This window comes from Etheostoma cragini, chromosome 16 (assembly GCF_013103735.1).
Source record: "Etheostoma cragini isolate CJK2018 chromosome 16, CSU_Ecrag_1.0, whole genome shotgun sequence".
Classification (NCBI taxonomy): Eukaryota; Metazoa; Chordata; class Actinopteri; order Perciformes; family Percidae; genus Etheostoma; species Etheostoma cragini.
This window is the reverse complement of record NC_048422.1, coordinates 16391663-16414559: the sequence shown is the minus strand read 5'-3', so window position 1 is coordinate 16414559 and position 22897 is coordinate 16391663. Positions and strand designations below refer to the sequence as shown.

General features: G+C 39.7%; 1 protein-coding gene across 5 annotated transcripts in view; it reads right to left on the bottom strand.

The window, feature by feature from the left end:
• Positions 1-22897, bottom strand: part of nup214 (nucleoporin 214) — a 38374-nt gene that overhangs the window by 5639 nt on the left and 9838 nt on the right. Inside the window, exons 11-36 of one of the 5 annotated variants that reach the window (XM_034896470.1) lie at positions 22066-22224; positions 21014-21449; positions 20775-20905; positions 20551-20639; positions 19555-19638; positions 18769-18918; positions 17697-17855; positions 17500-17603; positions 17225-17404; positions 16735-16823; positions 16559-16642; positions 14310-14606; positions 13979-14146; positions 13436-13544; positions 11936-11999; positions 10838-10907; positions 10616-10700; positions 9980-10032; positions 8371-9888; positions 6909-6976; positions 6594-6771; positions 6278-6430; positions 4322-4493; positions 2998-3143; positions 2176-2209; positions 119-882 (exon numbers count right to left, since the gene is read on the bottom strand). In XM_034896470.1, coding sequence (XP_034752361.1) covers positions 846-882; positions 2176-2209; positions 2998-3143; positions 4322-4493; positions 6278-6430; positions 6594-6771; positions 6909-6976; positions 8371-9888; positions 9980-10032; positions 10616-10700; positions 10838-10907; positions 11936-11999; positions 13436-13544; positions 13979-14146; positions 14310-14606; positions 16559-16642; positions 16735-16823; positions 17225-17404; positions 17500-17603; positions 17697-17855; positions 18769-18918; positions 19555-19638; positions 20551-20639; positions 20775-20905; positions 21014-21449; positions 22066-22224 — 4817 coding nt within the window. In that variant the 3' untranslated portion in view covers positions 119-845. Of the gene's footprint in view, positions 1-118; positions 883-2175; positions 2210-2997; positions 3144-4321; positions 4494-6277; positions 6431-6593; positions 6772-6908; positions 6977-8370; positions 9889-9979; positions 10033-10615; positions 10701-10837; positions 10908-11935; positions 12004-13435; positions 13545-13978; positions 14147-14309; positions 14607-16558; positions 16643-16734; positions 16824-17224; positions 17405-17499; positions 17604-17696; positions 17856-18768; positions 18919-19554; positions 19639-20550; positions 20640-20774; positions 20906-21013; positions 21450-22065; positions 22225-22897 lie in introns of those variants that run through there. The other 4 variants (XM_034896471.1, XM_034896469.1, XM_034896472.1 and 1 more) reach the window with 4 other exon arrangements.

The following is a 22897-nucleotide window of genomic DNA, read 5'->3' as shown; positions in this document are numbered from 1 at the left end:
ATACAATTTTGAATAGACAAATCATTTGCGAAATTTCATTTATTTCCACTTTTTCACGTAAAAATATACATCAAGCGGGATTTACTGCAAAAATGATTTGAAAAGAAAGAAATATAACTTTTCACCTCAGACCAAAAATCTTTTTATTATGGTTCAAAATGCTGGTTTTAATTTTGGTAAATTTTACATGGGTTTACATTTTTGACAATTATTTACGAGGGTGCTGGCATCTACAACTGGACTGAATTTTCTTGGTATAGCCATGTTGAGAACACAATTTAACATAATTGAATGCGTGAACTGTTGAAAGCCTGAAGGGTTTTTTGCATGTCTATGTTTTAAAAGTGCTGAAAAAAAATAAAAACTTTAAAATGCTGGACACAGAATGAACCTAAAAGCCAAACTCACTCTGGAGTTTGAATGTTAGAACAACAAAGAATGACAAGTAAACTGCATCAATGTACGACATTTTCTGAAGAAGGTCACGGACCAAAAAGATTTAGAATTTTCTGATTTTCAAAAATCTTGTAGGAAGAGTTCTCCCCCCCTCCCCCCTCACTAACACGTCTTCTGCTTGCATGGATGTCAATACTTCTCTCTTCTGTGTCTAAGAAAATACTAAGCTCAGGCATAAACCTTTCCAAATTAATCTATACATAGAGAATGAATTGCAAGCATGCGGCTTGAAAACGTATAAAGTTTTCTAGAAAAGAAAATGCCTGTATATCCATTTTCTAATCTACTGTATTTAACCAATGCAACATAATCTTCCCTTCATCCATTATGTGGCACAAAGAGCTTGATTGCAGAAAGTACTGTAGCAGTGACGTGGAGGTTTAATAAAACTAGCTTCTCCAACTGGCAAATGTTTGTGGACTTGATCTGGAAGAAGAAATGACAGACAAAGCAGAGAGGGAGAGATTATTGAAAAGAGCTTCAATGCTTAAAACGGTACCAAGTTGTCGTACTATTATTAGAATTACCACAAGACCTGTACAGTTTTCCATTTGATGTTATGGTGCTGTTATTAACATATTGTATGTTGGATTTGAATATTTCTGAGCGTAAGATTGATAAAGCTGCATCCAAGTGTTGGAACAAGCAGACAGATAATCTAAGTGATGCTGAGGAGCGTTTTTTTAAATCTTTTAAAGGAGAAAGATTATAGAGGAAAATGGGGATTTTAAGGGGTACAATTTCCAATGATTTTTCAAGCAGTGAATATGTGAGAGTTTTACAGGACTCAGTGATGGGCTGATGATTTCTGTTAATCAGTTATCAGTAATTTAATGTTGCTGTTGTTTCTTGGTCTGGTTGTGTTTGACCGTTAAATTATAGAACAAAAGTTGTTGTTATTTTATTCAGACTTTGAGTTTCAGTCAAAAATTAAAGAGGCTTGTTTTGCATATTTGCAACAAAAATAATAATTCAATCCAATACATATTTAGAGTTTAGCAAAGACGACAATAAGCATCAAGCTGACTTTACTACGTGAGAAAGTCACATAAGAACTAAAAAAAGATCGTCGACACACTCCTGCACACTTCGGAGTGCATTCCACAGGAACCCACCCCAGGGGACCCTGACTGCCATGTGACACACAGCAGCAAACGGAGAGAAAAGCAGTAATAAGAGAAGTAGAGGTAGGAAGTGAAATGGAGAAACGAAAAACCGAGAAGGAGACTATAGGATGAGAATGAAAATCTAATAACAAGGGGGCAATTAGTATGAAAGCACTATTAGAGCATTTAATCACACACCACCAATTTCAGGGACAGCAACTTTCCACAGAGGGTCAGAATGATGTATTATAGTAAATACCATATATTTAGAATGTGTAGAGTATTTATGCTTTTATTTGTTGGATCAACTTTTTAAAGATACTTGCATTTATGTATTATTCCTTTATTTCAATATGGTGAAATAGCTTTCAAGCCGAGTCTGATTGTAAATGAATGAAGAGAAAAGAAAAGACAGTAGGAAATTAATGAGGGTGCATGAATTGGAATTAAATCTCAAAGGTTCTAAGGGGAACCGTGTTGTGGAAGAAAGATATGAGCTTCAGCAGAGTTCAAACACCACAGGCACAACACACTTCTGCCAAAGAGGTCTATGCATTCATTAGTTCACACACAAAAAAGAGTGAATTCAACTAAATGTGATGACCACACTTACTGGTTTGCAGAGCCAAAGGTGTTTCCAGAGAAACCTATGATATGGGGAAAAAGTGTTTAATTGGCTGATTGTAGAAACAAAACACAATGAATATGATCAGTGTGCCAAAATCCTAAAGCACTTCTTAATTTGCAGCATGAGTTATCTATAACAATCATCTGTGTGCTGTGTAAGTATCAGGACTGGACACAGGCAAAGCTTTGCCACCCAGGCATGTCAGAGGTAGAGACAGAGAAGAAGCAAAAAGAGAAATGGATGGAACTGGATGGCCGGTTGTACAATATGTATATGATTAACAAACAAAGCCATTAAAGAGAAGCAAAGGTGACTGAACAAATAAAGGAGACGAGAGAGAGAAAAAAAGGGTGAGGAAGACAGCAAGAAAAATCTGATCTGCTACCTTTGGGTCAGGCATGAAAATTAGGATTTTTTTTTCATTACTATTTAAATAATAAATAATGTATGTCTGCATTTCAAAGCTTCTTAAAATCCCCAGCTAAGAAAATGAAGTGCAAAAACATAAGATAAACCCCTATATAGTGGTGGGATATTACAATTGTGATTTGCAATGCTACTGTAGTATAACTTTATAAGATAAAAAGAAGTATATCAGACTGATCTCAAAAGCTATAAGATAGTGTGTTGTCATTACTATTCAGCTGCAATGATATTGGTGGAATTGTATATTGACTACACTTGAGCCACTGATCGTGCTGCTTGCAATATTCAACTCAGTGCTGGTGAGCAAGAAGACATTTGAAAATGATGAGGGGGGGGAGGGGGGGAAAGGAAAAACAAGGGGAACTAAAGTAGTAGACTTACCTCCTGCTTGTGGCTGTTGTCCAAAGCCCGAGAAGCTGCTGGGCTGACTTCCAAACCCAGAGCCCTGCTGGGCCAGGCCCCCAAATGATGGCGCACTCTGATTGGCTAGAGCACCAAAGGATGGGCCGCTGGGAGGTGAAGCAAATCTGAAAACGAAAGACGACACAAACGTTGTGATGTGGTTCATAGTAATAATAAGGTAAAACTATAACAATGACTAAATTAAAATAAAAATCTGATACTATGTGGGCCTGACTAAACAAATTAAAATACTAAAACATGGGTCTAGATGTCATTTAGCAGCCATGCTTTCAACCAGCAATGTATTTGTACAAAGAGACAAAACTGGGTTTATATTCCTTGTTTAGCTCCTTCCAAGTAAACATGCTACAGGGCAAAAGGTGTCGTGTGTGTGTGTGTGTGTGTGTGTGTGTGTGTGTGTGTGTGTGTGTGTGTGTGTGTGTGTGTGTGTGTGTGTGTGTGTGTGGATTGAGAGACGGGGGTTTAAGTGGTAATCCCACTACCATTGACTCCCAAGGGAGAGAAAAGGGAGAATAAAAGGGGGAGAGGGATCAAGCCAGTTTAATCTGCAGGAAGCATGGCCCCAGAGTGAGATTATCTAAGGGGAATAATCCAGTCCTACACAGAGCTCCATAGTTTTGGGCTCATAAGGATGCTGACTGTTACCAAACGCATGAACATGGTGGATAAACAATGTTGAGAAAGCTGGAGAAATCCTTAGAGTGGAAATGATGGGAAGGAGGAAAAGATTAAAATTATCCATTTTATCTTAAAATGAAATTTAAACTAAAATAAGGTTGATTTGCTGGCGGCTGGACAATTTCTTATTTAGTTAACGGAGGTTGATTTAAGATTTTTTAGTCAGAAAAAAAAGGGTATTACAGTGTGAAAGCCACCTCCCTTCATAATAGACGTTTCAATTGGGCTTCCGAAACTTGCTTTATTTATTTCATTTTATCACATCATCACTGCAATAGTAATGGAGGGTTTACCAATGTGTTCAATGCTTCATGTGTTATGCTTAGTGATGGCACACTGAGAGCCAGAGAGCAGATGGTCCGGTTCCTAAAAGAAATCTGGACCACCCTGCAAGCAAAATCCTGCTGCTCTGTAGATGGGGTGGGGCTGGCATTTTGCTACATGGGTTGTGTTTAATTCAAACAAATAACACATTAGTTCTTCATTACTTGTTCCAACATGCAGCCATATTGTATATATTTCCAAGTGTGTCTAGACGTATTCATTCTACTGCCATACTTCTTCTGTCTTTTAAATCTTTCACAGAGCATATATAGTTTCTTACCCAAATCCTCCCATGTTGGCAGCTGCTGTTCCCTCGCCAAAGACTTTACCAGCCGAGGGAACCATGTTGTTGGGGAAGGAAGGGCTTGAGCCAAATGCTGCTGCAGAACCAAATGCCTGGGTACTACCAAAGGAAGGGGGGCTCCCAAACACTGGAGCACTGCCAAAACCACCTGTAGTGGGGGAAAAAGATAAGTGCTTAAAATGTTTTGTAACAGAAAGCAGCAGAGCATTAGACTTAGACTTCTCTTTATTGACCCTTTTGTGATGACTCCCGCAAGGAATTTCCAGCAGCAGATTTAAGCAGCATATACAAGGTGTTACATGGTCCTCTTCACTGTTTATATAAAGAAAGTCTAAAAAGGATCAGCTGATCAGATAAAGTTCTTCCTGTGGCTCTTGAAGCATGGTGTGACCACAGCTTATTTACATATATTTCACCTACGGCATGGGTATTTTTCTTTTGATGTTATGATAAATAGTTCTGCTTGGACTCCAATGTGTAAATATGTAAAATAATAACTACACATACAATGTTCATGTGCTCTGAACCAGAGTTGACACTACCTATAGGGCAATAACTGTTAGCACGTAAATGGATAGAAAAATGAGAATTGCTGTTAATCATTTCTCTAATAAAAGTTCCCCCCTATTGAGTGAACATGGTGAACACAGTTATGGTATTGTGTCTTGTTGTTTACAGTATGTTTTGTTTTGGAACAACACACTGTGACAGCTTAAAGACAGGAAGAATACTTCACACCACCTCAAAGCCTCAGAGGTAGGAGTGGCAGGGAACACTGGGTGTACTGAAATTACAGCCCGGTTACCAGCATGCCCCAGTAAATAATTGATTGAGCTAATGTAAGACGATGAAATCCCCTGTACGTGGCCAATGGTCGGGCATTAGTGTGCTGAGGGGTACCAATATCCCTGTGGAGCTGGGAAAGCTTTTTTTCCTTTCTTTTTTTTTTAAACAAGAATCGCAAAGAAAAATAAAAAAGAAGCTTGATCTACATCTTGAAAACCATGCGTCTGTGTGGGAAGTAAAACAATTTTTTTCAAGCTTAAAATTGCTCTACGGCTAATTTAATTTGCACTTGATCACCTCTAAATTGTTGATCTGCTAAATAGTCTTGGTTCCTGGGTGTATAGAGCATAGTGGGCAGGTAAGACCATCTGCGATATCTAAATAGGCTAAACATCTTTTTTTATGTTTTTATTATTCCAAGTTTATTAAGGACCTTTAACGCAAAGCAATTTTAAAGCAGTGAGACCATAACACAAATGAACCAAATAACTTAAAGTATAACTGATATTAAATCTTGCATATACGCCTCTTACTGGACCACAAATAAAATCATAAGTAATCCGTTGTAATGTAATTACTATTTTAACTTTATAGAAACGGCAAGCTGTTGTAAAAAGTAATAAAAATGGATTTAAATCTACACTTTTTTACCTGTAACATAGCAAGGAGATAAGGGCACTTGCTGTAGCTCAATGTCAAGAGTCAGCGGACGTGTAAAATGTGACTGTGTATAGGTTCCCAGGGTTTCTGTTATAGCCATCCCACTATCACTGAACCAGAGCCCATAGGCCAGACCCCAAAAAATAAATAAACAGAATAGCAAACATAACTAATACAAGCCCCTATCAGGTCAATATGTTTTAGCAGGGAATTATGAAAAATATCATCAATGTTTACCTTTTTCTAGGCCTTTTGGTCAATTCTAATTAAAAAAATGAATCCCTTACCTAAGGATGTATGAACATCACATTAAAAGAAGCCCAGTCTGAAAATGTCAGCACTATAAATGATCTGATATAATGTTTACTGTAAAGTACAAGCAGGCCTCACTTTCCCAGAATGGATGAGAGTACCTTGAGGGTGACACAGTAAGGACTGAAGAACCACAGTACTATTATATTAAAAACAATATGGGGAAAGCTGTACCTGATTTTGCTGGAGAAGAGAAGGAACCAAATCCCTGGGATGCAACACTCCCCGCACCAGTGCTGAAAGTCCCACTAGGTTTCTGCTCACCAAAGGACGACTGTCCAAAACCAAAGGTCTTGGCTCCGCTATTCCCAAACAGAGTGTTGGCACCTAGAGGAGAAATAGGCAGATCAATTAATCTTTCAATTACAGTAAAATGGAGGTTTGTTTATACTAAAAGTCTAACACTCACTCAAAAATTTGTGAAAAAAATCTTTGATAAAAAAATAAATATCAGGAATCTTAATTTTATGAACAGATGGTGTTAGCCTACCTGTCTGAGCAGGCTGCCCAAACCCTCCAGTGGAGACACTGGTGCCAAATGGGTTCTTGTTGGCAGCATCTTCGCTTGGTTTGCCTCCAAGGCCAGAGAAGAACCCTCCACCAGCAGCTGAGCCGGCTGTATTGGCTGAATTTGAGCCAAACAGAGTCCCACCAGATGATGGCTGCTGCTTGGAGAGAAATGTTACTTATACAATGTATCCAAAAGAATGGGATTTTTTAAATTGTATTTTAAGACTATGCTATTCATTGGTTGCTCTATCAATCAATCGAGGAAAAAATAAAAAAATAAATCAGTGGATGTTACCTGTCCAAATACACTCCCGCTGCTAGCTTGTTGGCCAAACACAGGGGTGGCAGAAGAGCAGCCAAAAGCTGTAATTAGAAGATAAGAAAGTGTCATAAAACAGAATGAGCTAATACTGGAAACTCAGACCCCATTTAAAATGGACAGGACTGACAAACTGCTGAGCTGACGCATTACCATCAGCTGTCCACAGAGACACAGACATTCCCAAACTGTGTTGGGAATTTAGAGAATCTTCATGGGACAACTCCCTTCATGCCACCCTCCTTACTTAGACTGCCACATCGGCCACAATCTTACAGCCGGTGTCACACCTCCAACCCATTCAGGCACGCAGTACACTGTACTACAGGCACAATTTGGTGTCTTGTCAGCTAAATGAGTTATATTTACACAGCCTTTGTTATTGCCCACTGCCCTTAACATACAATACAAATAAGGGATTGTCTGACGTTGTTAGCTTAAACATTGTCAGACATGACTTACCTAATTGTGTCTGTGTAGTTCTGACAGTAAATATAACATCACTTTGAGTGACAATATAGTATCTAGCTGGCTTGTTTTTACAGTTGACTGGTTTGAAATTGAGACTCTTCTATACCCAATTACTTTGAAAGCCTGAAGGTGTTATTTTTCTAATTTATAAACAGCCACAGGTTCCCGATATGTGCCAAATTTATTTATTTATATATAGTCTACAGCCGTTATTTCAATGTATCAGATACATACTTTAAAACATTTAAGTAAATATAAATAGACTCATTGGACTCTGTACTGGCAAATACCCAGTGTTAAAAAGGTAACCGATTGGGAACAGGACTAAATAAACTTGATCGGGAGTCAGGATAGCTCAAATTTTTACAAAAACGTTTGCTTCAATAGATATACTTCTATAGTCTGGCTATCACCAGACCAAGCCAAGCTCAATATATTTGAGATTGAGCATTGTTCTTGGGAGTCAGCTCTGTATTTTCTCTGCACAACCGGCGTTACCAACGGGCGTAGACTCTGTACGCCATAACCAAGCAGACCAACGATACAGGGGATCTAGAATAGACAGCAGCATCAAAGGGTCGCTGCGAGACGGTTGTGTTAGGTGGCCGCTATGTTGAATGTAAACAAGAAGCAGCTTGGTTGCTTCTCTATAGTCATTGTGTTAAACCCACCAATAGTGCGCCAGGTAGATACGCCAGTTTGTGACCGATTCCCGCAAAATTTTGACAGATTCACTGTGTTCACTCAGAAGGTATCCCTTCAAATGGATAGGCACTTTTAATGCCATTTTGAACATGTTAGGGGCTAAAAACACGTTTAAAACTTGCCCTGTATAAACCTGTTGAGTGCTAACGCTAGCTACATGTTGGAATCAACTGGAATTATTCTCTAATAAAACCATTAGCCACAAACTAACCATATCTTACCAATGAGCGCAGTAAGAAATCAAGTGCATACTCAAACTTACCTGAGGGTTGTGCAAAGCTGAACCCTGTAGATGAGGATGTGGTGGTGTTACTCCCAAACACAGGCGCTTGGCCAAATCCAGAGCTCTGGCCAAATGCTGGTGTTGTAGTTTGTCCAAACAGCCCTGAGCCAGTGCTGCTGGCTGTGTTGGCACTGCTTGTGCCAAAAGAGAAGGAACTGGCATTGGTAGCAGTAGCAGCACCAAAAAGTCCTCCTCCAGTAGTCGCACTGTTAGAACTTGCTCCAAATGCTGATTGGCCAAACGAAAAGCCCCCAGGTGTTTTAGTGTTGCTGGCAGGCTGGCCAAAGCCACTCACTTGGCCAAACACAGATTTGCCAAAAACAGTTCCAGTTGATGTACCAAACGCTGTTGAGCCAAATCCTGTGGATGCTGGGGCTGTAGGAGCAGTGGAAGCAGGAGGTGCAGGAGGTGCAGCAGGTTGCCCAAACACAGTAATAGCATCAGTTGTAGTACTGTTAACAACAACAGGGTTAGTAGAGGTGGGTGCAGCAGCAACTGTGCTGATAACGGGTGTAAGTCCAAGGGAACTGCTGTCTGTTATTGTAGGGACGGGTTGAGTAAAAATGGAACCTGGTTTTTCAGAAATGGGCACCTGGAACGCTGGTGGAGCTAACTGGGAGACAGGAGCTACAGCAGCAGTGTAAGCAGGCAGAGGAGCAGTGGTGGTGGTGCTGTCTGGGGTGGCATCTACTGTGGCAGCTGCACTGGCTGTATTTGGAGGGAGTGCTTCAGTTGGTTTGGTGATGGAGGAGGGAGGGACTGGGGTAGGGGCCGTTGTGGCCAAAGGAAGAGGGGGTGTTGGTGCTGTAACTGTGGCTGCTGTTGTTTCTGTGACGGCTGCATCCACTGTGGGCTCAGCCACTACAAGGGTGCTTTCTACAACTTGTCCAGTACTAGGTTCTTTATCAGGGGGTGGTGTGGGTTCCGAAGGCTTTGGGGAAACCTTTGGCTCCTCTGAGGCATCTAAAGAAGCTGCAAGAAGACTACCAAAAGACGTAGGTGAAGCCGAGGCAGTTGAACTAGACTGGGTAACAGAGAAGGCCGGCTTGGGGTTTGGTTCAGGAGGTTTGAACAAACTGCCTGACACTGCCCCCTTGGACAAGTCTGCTCCTGTAGAATCATCTGCAGACTTTTGGGGACTTGCAACAAAGCTAAACTGTGCTCCCTTGCCCATACCAAGTCCAATTTCTCCAGAGCTAAATGAGCCAGCAGCTGGTTTTGTGGATGAATCTTTTGCTTCTTCTCCGTGGCCCACACGTAGTCCAGAGAAACAGCCCAGAGTTTCTCCTCCAATTGTCTTAAGGGGTGGAGGCTCTATCCTGGAGGCAGTTGTGGCAGAGGCAGGTTTGTCATCTGAAGGGTATGGAGGCAGGGTGGGTGACCCAGTGACAAGAGCAGGGGAGGTGGACTTTGGGGTGAGGGAGAATGGCTCCTCTACAGTCTGGCCAAACATCATCTTGCCATTTCCACCAAAGGAAAATTTATTCACATCCTTCACTAGAGAGACATAAGGGAAAAACAAGCTGAAAATTATGCAGCATCTAATTTGAAATGATCCAACAACACCAAGTTGCTGTATTGTTTTTACCTTGTGAGATTCCAGCTCCCTGTGTAACAGAAGCAAAACTGAAGCCAGCAGACCTGCAAACAAAAATATGTTAACAATTAACCAACATCTATAGCTCCTGTAATGTCACAAATGTGGGCGAAATATTATATAGGAATTAGTTCAAATCGCTGGAGCAACTGGAGATTTACAGCAGCAGGGAATTATAGATAGCTGTCACAGCCACACCTCCCTCACCTGTGTGGTTAGATAAAGAGTCTGGGGCAGAGGGAGAAATTAATAAATTAACCTAAACACTCTTTTGGAAAAGTACACAACCCATGATAGTGCTCCAATAACTACTTCCAACCACAAGCTGATGGTCTATGGTATGGTATATGATGGAAGATGTTAGTTGGTTGCCCCAAATTACATTTGGTTGGATGAATAAGTTGATATACGCCCCCAAATGCAGGAGGAGTCATCAAAAATATTTCAAGAGAAGAGACTGATTTTGATATATGAATACTCAAAATTGTTTGAAATAAAAAGAATTCTGTTTGTTATGTTTTTTTTATTTCACTTTGTCTTTACAATTAATAAAATCATGAATTAAACAACTTGTTAGGCATTCTTTTTATTTCAGAATTCTTCTCTAATTTCCACAAGTTGAATTACCCTGATGCAAAGGAGAAACCTTTGCTGGTGTTTTGCTCTGCTGAGCTAGCTGGAGCCACGGAAACATCTGGTTTGGAAGATTGACCTGAAAGACAAGTTTATGAAGTCAATCAAATGCACACCTTTGGTCAAGAATCATAGCCAATGTTCTTGACTGCACTTTGGTGTATGTGTATCCAAATCTGGGCAGTAGGTAAGAGGAAACTTATGTAGTGTGCTTACCAAACACAAAGCTTGTCGGTGTAGTTGTTGTACTTTCAGCAGACATCTTCTGCATACCTTGGCTAGGGTTCTGCACAGACAGTATTAAACAGACGTTGGCTATCAGGGCTTAAATCTGCAAAACCCTTAATGCAAAGTGGGGGGGGGGGGAATCACCAGACGCCTCCCGATACAATACCATCACGAAACTTATGCCCGATATGATATTATTCTGATTTTAAACATATTCTGCGATATTGCAATTTATAACTTTTTTCCAACTTCTAATTTTTCCCAATTTCAAATGACGTCCCTAAAAGGAAACTTTGTCAACATCTATTTTATCTATAAGATACATTTCTGTTTGTTCATTTCACTTCAATTTGATTGCTGCAGAATGGGATTGTCAAGTAGGCAAACTGACCAACACATATATAATAAAAGATCAATAACTGGAGTCTGTGTTTTGATACAGTATTGCCACTGACTATGCTGTTTCGATTTTTACCCCCACCCCTAATGCAAAGGAAACATGTTACAGCGCAGGCTATAAACTGCAATCATATGCTGATGTAGAGAAGAGTTCCCCTTGTCACCTAACTGCAATTTTTAACATCAACATGGGAGGGAGCTGGGACATTTCTCACCCATGGAGTTAATGGCCTGTCTTCACAAGCAGAACTGTCATCAATCTGTGAATTCTCGCAAATTTCATGTTCTTTAAAGTTGCAGTTAGATATGTACACTGAATTTGTGTATTCAAGTAACAGCATGTAAACGGATAAAATACATTAAAGACATTTATGTGTGGCTGCACCATGCAGTTCAACTTGGAATCACAACCACTACAGGTTGTCTAGTCAATAATCTTATATTTCTCATAATCTGAATATCTGAGTCTCAGATCTGGTCTTTATACCATTTATTATTTTCATAAGCTTCATCAAGAATGGATCAATTCTGTAAAAAACATACTTACTTGTAAGCCACTCAAAATATATATATTACAGACCATTTAAAGAACATGTCACTTCAATGATATTTATATAGCTGTGTGGGTGTACAAACACGTGACAAAATAAATGACAGCTTGGTTAGTGATGGATAGATTAGACTCACTCGTTTGGCCTGGTTGGAAAAAACTGTTGCAAAGACCGGAGCTGCTGGATCTGGTACCGATGAGCTGGGAAAGAAAGCAGAAGAAGAGTGTTCAAGTGGTGTTTTTTTATTATTATTATAATACAAATACTAAACACCATATATATGTGATGATGATATTAGGATTTTCTTCTGGTAAGAGAAAATATATCAAGCTGGGAATTATATGAAGAAAAACCTGAACCATTATTGTACTGTAAGATAAAGAGTATGTTTGTGTGAAATCGCCCACTTTATCTTACTCTCACAATGCCTTGCTTTGCTTGTTTGTTATTGTGAGCAGGCGTTATTTGGGGAAAGCCTCAAGGTGGGATAGCCTGACAAAATATCAAGCACAAAAGTGGAGTACAGCCCAGTCAGGCAGAAAGAGTAAGCTGCAGGAGACTGGAAGGGGCAAAACAAGAGAGTATGAATCTTGGAGTAAATAAAGACCCAAATGAAAGACAAAAGGGAATTGAAGATGATATTTGGTATATAAAGAGAGAATTGGACATTGCGCATATGTGTTAGTCTTATTATTCACACTGTTTTGTTTTGGCTCTATTCTCTAGTCCTCAAAGACTGCTGGCATCTGCCAGTTATGTGCATTGGCTAAGGAACTAACGCCATACATATTATATGATGCTAAATTCTGATTAACTTTATCTGCAATGATGTCGATTAAAATTTGACTCTTACCATAAAGACTACATTTCAATTCAAAGTGAAATGCATAAAAGCCAGTCAGGACATATTCTTTGAAGCTTTTAAGTACTTACCAAATTGACTCACTAAACAGCCAAAATATATCATCAGTATGTGCCAAGAAACCAAAAACACTCTGTGATTATTTACAGGTATTCTGCAAAATACAACAATGGAATGGTAGCGTCTGCCTGCAGGTTTGTCAAAATCCCTGAAAGTAACCTTCCAGTGAATACTGAAGTACCAGTTCTCTGTAAAGCTCACATATTATGTTAAGTGACATCGTTGTCACTGGATCCAGACCAAAAACTCCAACATGCATCTTACACCACAGAACTTTGGACATATTCTTGCCTTTAACGGTCTGTAACTTATAAAAGTGGTTTAGTTGTCATATTATTTTTGAACTTGTTTTCACAATTCTGCAGTATGTAAGGGTATGCCAAAATTAAGAAAGCAGTAACGGCAAACAAATTTATTTATTAATTAAAGAAAAATTAGTGATGTAATGTCGGATGCACAATGGGTCTGCCACATACTCGTTTTCTGAACCAAATTACCGTTACATCCTGTAATTGAGTTTCAGTAACCTCTAGATTTAAGTTCATCCAAAGATAGCTAGCTGACAGATCCTGTTGCAATAAACAGTCTGACATTACTCCTTTTTATTCTTGGGCCAAAACCTCCAGTACCTTTACACTAGAAACTAACTTTCACTTAATTTAGAAAATTTCATGACATCATTTACAATAAATCTATATCAGTTTTGGTTTTTACCTGATATTGGAAACCGGCATTGGAGGCCCTTTGTCCTTGAGCTCCTGGACATTGACCACCTGAGGAACAGTCTTCAAAGTGGACTCTGTCAAGGAAGTACTGACAACAGCTACAACGCACACAAATGCATATATAAGCAACTCACACACAGAGATGGGCACATAAACTCACAAACAATGTTTGTATTAAAAAAAACAGAAGACAGGTGTATTTAAATGAATTTAGTGTTTCCATGGTGATTTAAGCCTGGTTTAAATTCTATTTATTTCTCTCTATTCTCAGATATGATAGGGCACACAATGTGCTGGGATATAAAGCCACCAGGTTCAAATCACTTGATATGGAAGTCTGTGTCTCCCTCTGGTGAATTACAGTGGGCATAGCAATACAATATCATACAAACAGCTTCTTTTACTCACTCTCACACACACACTCTCTCACTCTCACACACACAGTTTATCATAATGACATAATACGTCTATCATTTAAAAATAAACAAATAAATCATTATTTTCATTGTAGTTAAAGTCATGTTCTGCTTACCGGTCTTCTGATTGGCCATCTGCCTACGTACAGCGGCATTGGCTGCAGCTTGTTGGGCCGGGATGGTGACAGGGATGTTCCTCTCAGTTGGTGGGGCTCCATGTTTTACTGTCTTTGTGGCAAGAGCAGTGCTTTCAGCCCCGCTGAGGTTGATCATATTGGTTGGAACTGAAATATCAATATTTCAGTGAGCAACATTCATCGTGAAACAAAGCCTGTCTAGTAGTACTTAGCAGCTCTACTCTGTGTTACATGTGACATTTAAAAGCAGTCATTTCATGGCTTTGAATGCCAAAACACTCTATAACAATAGTTGGTGGGATTTACTCACCAGGGCTGGCAATGGGGCTGAGTCCAAACCCCATGCCCTGTACTGAGTTCATTTTTGTTAAAGGGGTGGACTGGATAGCCCCAAAGCCTGGCAGGACAGAGGGGGTTCTCACGACTGTGGGGTGGCGGGGGGTGGACAATGCTGGAGGAATGACAGTAAGGGGAAGGGGTTCTGGCTGCAGTTCCTCCTCCTCCAAGTCAGCTGGGTGAGGCTCCAGGGACAGGGAGGACGTAGAGCTTACGTCATCCAAGTCCTCGTAGTATTTAGGTGAAAGGAAGGCAGAGCGAGACAGGTTGGCTGGAAGAGAATAAATGTTTTAAAAGACTGAATTCGGACAAGGTATTTTCAGTTCGGATGAAATTATTATAAACTCAAAACCAGGTCTCAGTTTTCTCTTATCCTTTTTTAAATGCACTGGAGAGGTTTGATGATTTTACAGATTACATCTTTATTCTTGTTAAACAACCCTACTCAAGTGAATATACTTCCCCACATGTCCTTGTTTAAATAGACCCTTTCTTTCTTTGACTGTTATCGGAGTCCATTTGAGATACATAAATCATATTCTCCATGTGCTCACATTGCAACTACAAATACAGAAAATAGATTTTTTTTAATTTTTTTACAAGCTTTCAAATCATATTCTACAAGTGCTCACATTGCATCTACGCACTCACGTTTTGCACCAAATGTACCTTCATACTTACGACACAGCATGTTTGCTTGAGCATGCAGCTTTCATTTCCAATAAAATGGCCCAAAAATGTAATCTCACTACACACAAGTGCAGTGCCAGACAGAAGTCAGGGAAGGTTGATTGTCTTATCTACTTCTGATAATCATGATCTTATTCTTTATAGCATTGTATTGTGCAAAGGACAAAGATTCTTACTGCCAAGTTTAGGATGTTCAGCTGTAATATCATCCAGGCCACATGCCTTAATATCTCTTAACTTTAATATTGCTTTATGGACTTCAGCAGAAGTGACAGCAACATCATCATTAAACTCTACATTATTCACTACAAACAGATTAATGTTTACACAGTTTAACAGATCATAATATTGTTTCCGCCATAACTAAAATTTCATCAGGACCACTCACACCATCTATATTAGATGGAAGAGATGTTTTGCAATTATTAAGTTTTTATTTCTTTCCAGAAGTCATTAACATTATTTTTTTACAGCTTCCATGCCAGCGATTCTGACCTCAAAGTGTTTTCATTTCTTTTAATATTGTAAAGTGCATATTTAAAACTAGCATTAGTGCATTTCTTGTTTTCAAACAAGGGCTTATGCCTGCTTTTCCCTTATTCAGCCCATTTTTTAAAAGCATTTTGGGCCTCCTCATGGAGCTCTTCAACATGATAGTTCCAACCTGGCTTAGCATTACACACTTTTGTTCTATATTTGTATAGAGGCCTGCTCAAGATACTGAGAGACTCCACAATAGCTTCACACAGGGTACATAAATCTTTACAGTGTTGTACATATCCCAACACAATAAGGCATCTTTTGGGGCCTTGATATCACTCAGCAAGGCATCAGAATGATGACATTTATTAAGAACTTTCTCAGACAATTTTGACTACTCATTATCCATTATCTACAGGCAACAACATCAGTAAATTGTCTGCGTTCAACACCATAAGAAAGAGTATAAGGTCCGTAGTAGCCAGATCATAATCAATCTTTATCACATCAATGGAGTCATGGGCCTCCACTGTACAAAGGCAGTGGTCTAGCCAGGAAGCAGAGTGCCAGGCCTCGCTGATAAAAGTATAACTATCATTTGGCAATAGTACCTTGCAAGGTAAAAATTAATTCACTGTCTGTACAAAACTGCATTAAATGATTACCAAATAAAGAGTTGCCATTTGTTACATCAGCATTCATGTCACTAACGACATAGACGCAGGTAGAAGAATGGTCCTGTATAAAAGACATGATAAATCCTTATTTTGTAGGCACTCATATGGCATATATACATTCAAAATGATTATCTTCCTATCATTACAACACAGCTCAAGCCCAATAGCCCAGTCCACTCTCAATCATATAACAGTTACCTACTGGTTCCTCTTTTTATTCCACATAGTGGCTACCCCTCCTGGAATTCTCCTGAGAATTAAACTAAGTTTGTAAACTTTCATGCAAACACAATTTTCGAGTCAGTAAACCAAATTTTCACAAATCACCAGATATTGGTGTAACCCTTTTTAAAATTAGTTTTAGCAGGATATGTACCTGGTGCAGTTGAGCGGACAGGAGGCATCTGCCCCTTTGAGAGAAAGTTACGCAGCTGGGACTGTTTCACTGGCGATATCTTGACTGGGGGAGAAACATTTATAGTTAGTGTATGTTGCAGTTAATACAAATTATATCCTTTATTAGTCTACTTTTAAATATATATAGATTCATACCTGGAGATTTGGGTTTGGTCTTAGGAGGGGAGGGGTCCAGTCTGGCTTTCAGGAGTGCATCCCTTAAACTATCAAGCTCGCTTTCCAAGCTGTCATAAAACATAGATAAAAGTTGCTTAAGTTGCAAATAACACATTTTCTAAGAGCTATTTGCAGTGTAGTGATGCTCATTATTACAAATGAATGCTTATATCCTGTAAAGACTTCCACACTGCATCCAATGTTATTCATGGACTATGGAGATTATATTGTTAGCTATTATCCATCCAGTTATGAAAACAAATAACCTTTGAAGTTGAATTTATTAAGTTTTAATTATTCAGAAACGTAGCAATACCACATTAACCTAAAATATGTAGTCTCTGATTTCTAAACCTACTCCACAGTCTCCTCTTCACAACAAAATTAAAATCTACAAAATGCAAGACTTGTTTATCCTTTAGATTTTAACATTCCTCCACCCCTCTCCTTGTTGTATTCCAGCTCCTACCCAGCAGCTGTTGTTGTAGCAGAGCTGCAGTTTATAGTTGGAGTGGTATTCTTGTTGTAGAGGCGCAGTGAAGTTAGTTGCTTGATAAACTGGTCCAATCTGTTCTTCTGCTGGTTGATAATGTACAGGTTGTTGGCCAGTGTAGTAAATAGTCCCTCACGCCCTGGCACAACCATGTGTCTGTAGAGAAGATAATTACAAATTACATAACAAATTATACCAACCCCAAATCCTTTCAGTAACAAATACTTAAGTTTCTGGCATTTTGTGCTTACTTCTGCTTCTTCTTCTTCTCAAGGTGTTTCTCCCATTCCACATCCAGTACGTCATTTACATCTTCCACAGCAAACATTACATACTGGTAAAGCCTGCGAATCTCCTAAATAAGGAAATATATCATTAAATTCTATGAGTGTGTAGAGGATTTATTTAAAAGTTTTACGAAAGGTATCCATTTAGGGAAACATTTCACCTTGAGCTGTTCCTCGCTGCGGGGGTCCAGAGGTTTTTTGTACAGCAGCTGTCTGTAATTTCTATCTCTGCTCAGCTCACTCTGAGCCTTGGCTTCTTCTGCCCCAGCAAAGCCCTCAAGTAAGGTGGTCTTCAGTGCACCAATGTCCCCATGGAGAGACTGATTAAAAAAAGAAAGTTAGGTTGGAAGAGGATTTCCATGCAACTATCACCTTTATTCATCATGGAGTACACAACTATTAAACTTAATAAGATAAAACATTAAATCAATGACAATGTAATGGTTGAGAGAAGGTAATTATTTTGCTGTTTAAGTCCTCTGAAAGGGACTGGGATAAACAAATAAGACTAAAGTTTATAAACTATATACAACCATTTTAGACAAGTAAACACATACATGGAAAAATAGAATATTTAGCCCTGTACAAATTATAGGCTACACACATTCAACAAAATTATGGAATTACTGTAGCTAAGCTAAGGGAGGTTGTAGGCTTTGGTAAACAAGCGGTGTTGCGTTTTTTTTTATGTCCAGGGATGTAGCATTTCGTATATATCTGCAGGGAAGGTGTTCCAGAGGGATGTTGCCTCAACACTAAAGGCTCTCTCTCTGAAGTTACAGAGTCTGGCATGGGGAATCGAGAGCAGGGCAGCGTCTGAGGACTGGAAGTTTCGGGGTGGAGTGTATGGATGGAGGAGGTCGGAAATGTACTGTGGGGCCAGAGCATGGAGGGATTTATAGGTGAGAAGGAGGATTTTACTTTTGATGCAGGCCTTAATTGGGAGCCAGTGAAGGTGGATGAGGGTTGAGGTGATGTGCTAATTTATCATAATACCCAGATGTTATGTATCGTCTCCTCCAGCCACAAGAGGGGAAGATGGTACACATGCTGGTGCTTATATTTACTGCTGAAAACTTATGGCAGTGGGTGTAATTCTAAGATTATTGCATTCTGAGTAAGAGGCAGCTGTTTGGGGTAGAATTTTGCTGGTGAGTGTGATTTAGCTAAGAAGGATTTGGGTTAGACCAAAAAATATCTGAACATTTTGGGGTTTTCCAACCGTGGTCTTACCTCTGTTGTTTCCTTGATCTCCAAGGTGAAAATGTGGAGGTCCTCTGACTCCTTCCTCAACTCCTTCATCTCCTCATTTGTGCCAACCTTGAAGTCAGCTCTTGTGCTTCGTGCTTTAAGATCATCTAACTCCTTCTGGAAGTGTGCAATCTGAAGACATGTAAAAGACATGTTTGGGTACAAACTTAACAATTTGAGGTAACATTTGTTTAAAAAATATGAATATTTATTTACACTGTACAGTATGTACATGTGAAAATTAGTTTTTAAGAAACTAATCAGTCAGTTCACTATGTAAGTAGGCGTAGCATCACTTAAAAAAAACTTTTAGGGAGACCAAGTTATGTATTTAACGTCAGTGGCAATCATTTCTAGATATAGCCATAAAATGTGTGTTTCAGCGTTAGCAGTATTCATGCAGTTATTGATCCAATAAACATGGTTCCATTAGCATAGCTAGCTTACGCTTAAAGTAGCTAGCTACAGTATATTGTTTTGTAAAATGTAGTGTACTTAGTTTACATTGTTATTAAACAGCGTTTCGATCACGTCAGAACAGAACTGTAGAACACATTCCATTATCTACTTTTTCTTACTACAATCTAGCTAATCACTCATATATTAGCAAGCTAACATCAGTTCTGTCAATTAGCTAACCTAGTACAGTTAGCAAACAGCATGTAGCTAGCATTATGCTAGTATATTTCCCCCATATGATTTGGGCCATTTGTAAGTTCACCGAAGTGGTACATGGTACTCCAGTGTGTACAGGATGATGTGTCTCACCTCTTCTAATATACCAGCCATAATGGGATCAGAGTCTTTCTTTTGCTGTAGCTGTTTCTCCAGGGCCTTCACACTAACAGCTGCCTGCATCAAGACGTGATCCAAAACATAAAAAACTACAGTTAAATCAATACGAAACACACCAAAAAAAACATACGACAAACATGCATTTCAGCATTTCAGGAAAGATTTCTGTAATCTAATGACACTTTTCTTCACTAACAGTTGGTTTCAGTTGAAAATTCTGTTGCTAGTAGCAACTGCTACTAGCACAGTTCCATAGGAGTTTCAGTTGAACTGACAACACCCTTTTGACAGATCTGTTACCACACAAATGTTGCCTATCTCTACTCCCCTAAAGCCATTGTTAAACTATTATAAATAGGTAGCTGTCTGAGGCTAATGCGTTGCTATTATAACAGTCTAAGTTACTGTTGATATCACATATGCACTCTTTTTACTTTTACTCTAGTGGATTGGATGTTCTAGATAAATTAGGGACTGAATGTGGTTTTTCCACAGGAGATACATTGTTTCTTAAAAGGTGCTCTAAGCGATTTCACGCGTGTTTTAAGCTATAACATTTGTTGTCACATAAAGCAAACATCTCCTCACTATATACAAGCTGCCTGTCCCCAGAACACACTGTAAAAAACACAGTCTCTGTAGACAGCCCAGGGTCCACAATCGGCAACAAAAATAAATTGTGTCCACCTGCGCCACGAAGCATACCCAAACAGTCTTCCAGCGTTCCAGCCAATAACCAAAAACAAAGATTTGGGGGTGGAGGGTTAGTGCGCGGAAGCACAGAAGGGAGGGGGAGGGGATGGGATGAGGAGAAGGGAGGGGAAAGACAGTCTTGTTTTGTTTGAAACACTTTGAACGCCAACAAGAAGTAACGTCTCCCATTGCTTAGAGCACCTTTAGTGCAGTGAGGTAGAATGTAGCTAATTTGACAGTTTTTGTGATTGTTCTAATCCATTTAAACAACAGGACCTGTGGAGTTTGGATACGGGCCTGGGCAGCAGGAGCAGGTTTCTGGAGAACTGCGGGTGGTGTGCTGGTCTGAACTGGACGCACTGGAGCTGAGACAATACCAACAATATTAGAAATGATGACCTAAGCCACGTACACTTAAGAATTCTTGATTAAAACAAAAAACAAATAAGAATGACAAACTTGTACAAAGTATGAAAGTGAAGGAACTGAGGCAGACTTACTCAACACAGCTGGCAGCTTAGTGGCTGAGAGTGGAGGGACGGTCAAACTACTGGAATTGGAGGCAACTGTTTTGGGCAGCAAGGAATTAAAGGAGAAAGATGATGGTGCTGGAGTCTCCAGTGCTGAAAACCTTGAGAAACAGCAGAAAGATTTTCCAAGTATTGGTACGTATGTAGAAAAACCTCAATGTCTCAGTTGGAATCCCAGAATAGATTGCAGATCAAAAGTAAGGATTTACCTCTGATTTAGATTAAGTTTCACGGTTGGTTGAGAGGCAGTAGCAATGCTCTGGGGTGTTGCAGCGGGAACTGGTGCTGCCACTGCTGATGGTTTGATGGAAGGGGTGAAAGAAAACGCTGAAGGTGCTGAGGGAGTGTCAGAGGGAGGCTTGGAGGTAAAGGAGAAGCCTGAGGACCCTGAGCCAAAAGGTGTAGATACCTCCAGGGAGAAAGCTAGAGCAGAGGTGGAGCATGTAGTTGGCACTGAGAAACTGAAGCTTGATGATGCCGACGAAACAGGGGCTGTGGGAACCATGCTGAATGGGGCAGCGGAGGAAACTGCAGCAGGGGCTGAAAGAATAGAAGCAGCCGCTGAAGTAAGACCAAGATTTGTGAATGTTGCTGGGACAGATGGGAAGGAGGCAGCTATTTTGGGTGGTTGGGCTGCCAAAGAACCTGTAAACAGAAAATAAATTTGCTTTCATTTAATTCTCATCACATATTGGGCAAGTTGTGTCTATACGCAAAGGTTGCTAATTCTAGAAGCCCCAGAGAGAAGAACAAATCCACATTTTTTATGGTTATTTCTGTCAGACAGAAACGAGTTTGCGCAAACGTTTTTGAGCTTTTAGGAGTTTGGCTGGGTAAATATGCTGGTTTACTAGCTTCATAAAAAGTAAGCACTTCAGTCTAGTCAAAGATCCCTACATGACCAAAACAACTGGTCCCTTTCAACACATAGTGAATGTAGCGTAAAAAAAAACTGAAAAAAAGAGAAAAATCAGTGTGACATTAAGACATGTTTAATAAAGTATATATTTGGATATGTTGTTAGCTTGATTGACAGGTCTCTAAGGCTATTAAACTGAGCAGTAAGGTTAAACTCTTTAGAAACAAATGGGTGACAGGTCAGATAATATACCTATGATGGCATTACACCAGTTGGATGATCACTGCATTGGATGATCATTACTTGAGGACATGTAACACTAAAATGTGTGATTATGAATAATTGGGCAGCCCTCTCCACATCTTTTACAAATATATCTGTTGAGTCAACTGGCTCTCTTACCTGGCTTGGGTTGTCTTTCCCCAACCAAGGGAAGGGCAGTGGGAGCTGAGACCAGTTGCTTAACCCCAGGATTAACGTTGAGCAGAGCAAATGGGCAGAGTAATCCCTCTGTGGAGAGCATCAGCATTGTGGGCGCTGGGGGCAAGGTCTTCTCATCAGCTTTGAAAGGGTGAAAAGATGGGATAAAGACAGTCAGACAGAAAGATACTGTAGTCTTCATGATGTGTAGTAAAAGAAATATGATTACTATAATTTCAAAAAAACATATTAAACACATTACTCTGCAGGAAAAACGTACTCACACATGCACAGAGTTCATTTCATCTCCCTCGGACACATTTTGTAACCTTCCACAGATCAGAGAGCCAGGAAGAATCCGTAGCTCTCTTGCAGTTTTGTATAGTCTAATAACTGAGAGCCACAACCCAGTGCACCCTACATTGTGCAGTTAACACTTTTGTAAAAATTGATTTAGCATTCTTCACAGCTTTGTGCTTCCAACTCACACCACTGCATCAGGAAAATGATTAACTGCAAGTGTTGTATGCTCCCTATGCTTGCTACATTCATGATGGCAAAATGCTGTTTGTCACTTTAATCATCAACATGTTAACATTATTTGAGCACAAATGTTAGTGATGTACTAATTTCATTGACCTCGGCTCATTCTGCCCCTGTGGTTAAAATTAGTAGCCAGCATTCAGTTAAAAAAGGCACACTGTAGTCGTGTACAGAAACTCTCCTCCTCCTTCTCCAGCAGCATCGGAGCCAGCGATAAAAACAGACTGAACAAACTGATCAGGAAGGCTGGCTCCGTGATCGGCTGCAAACA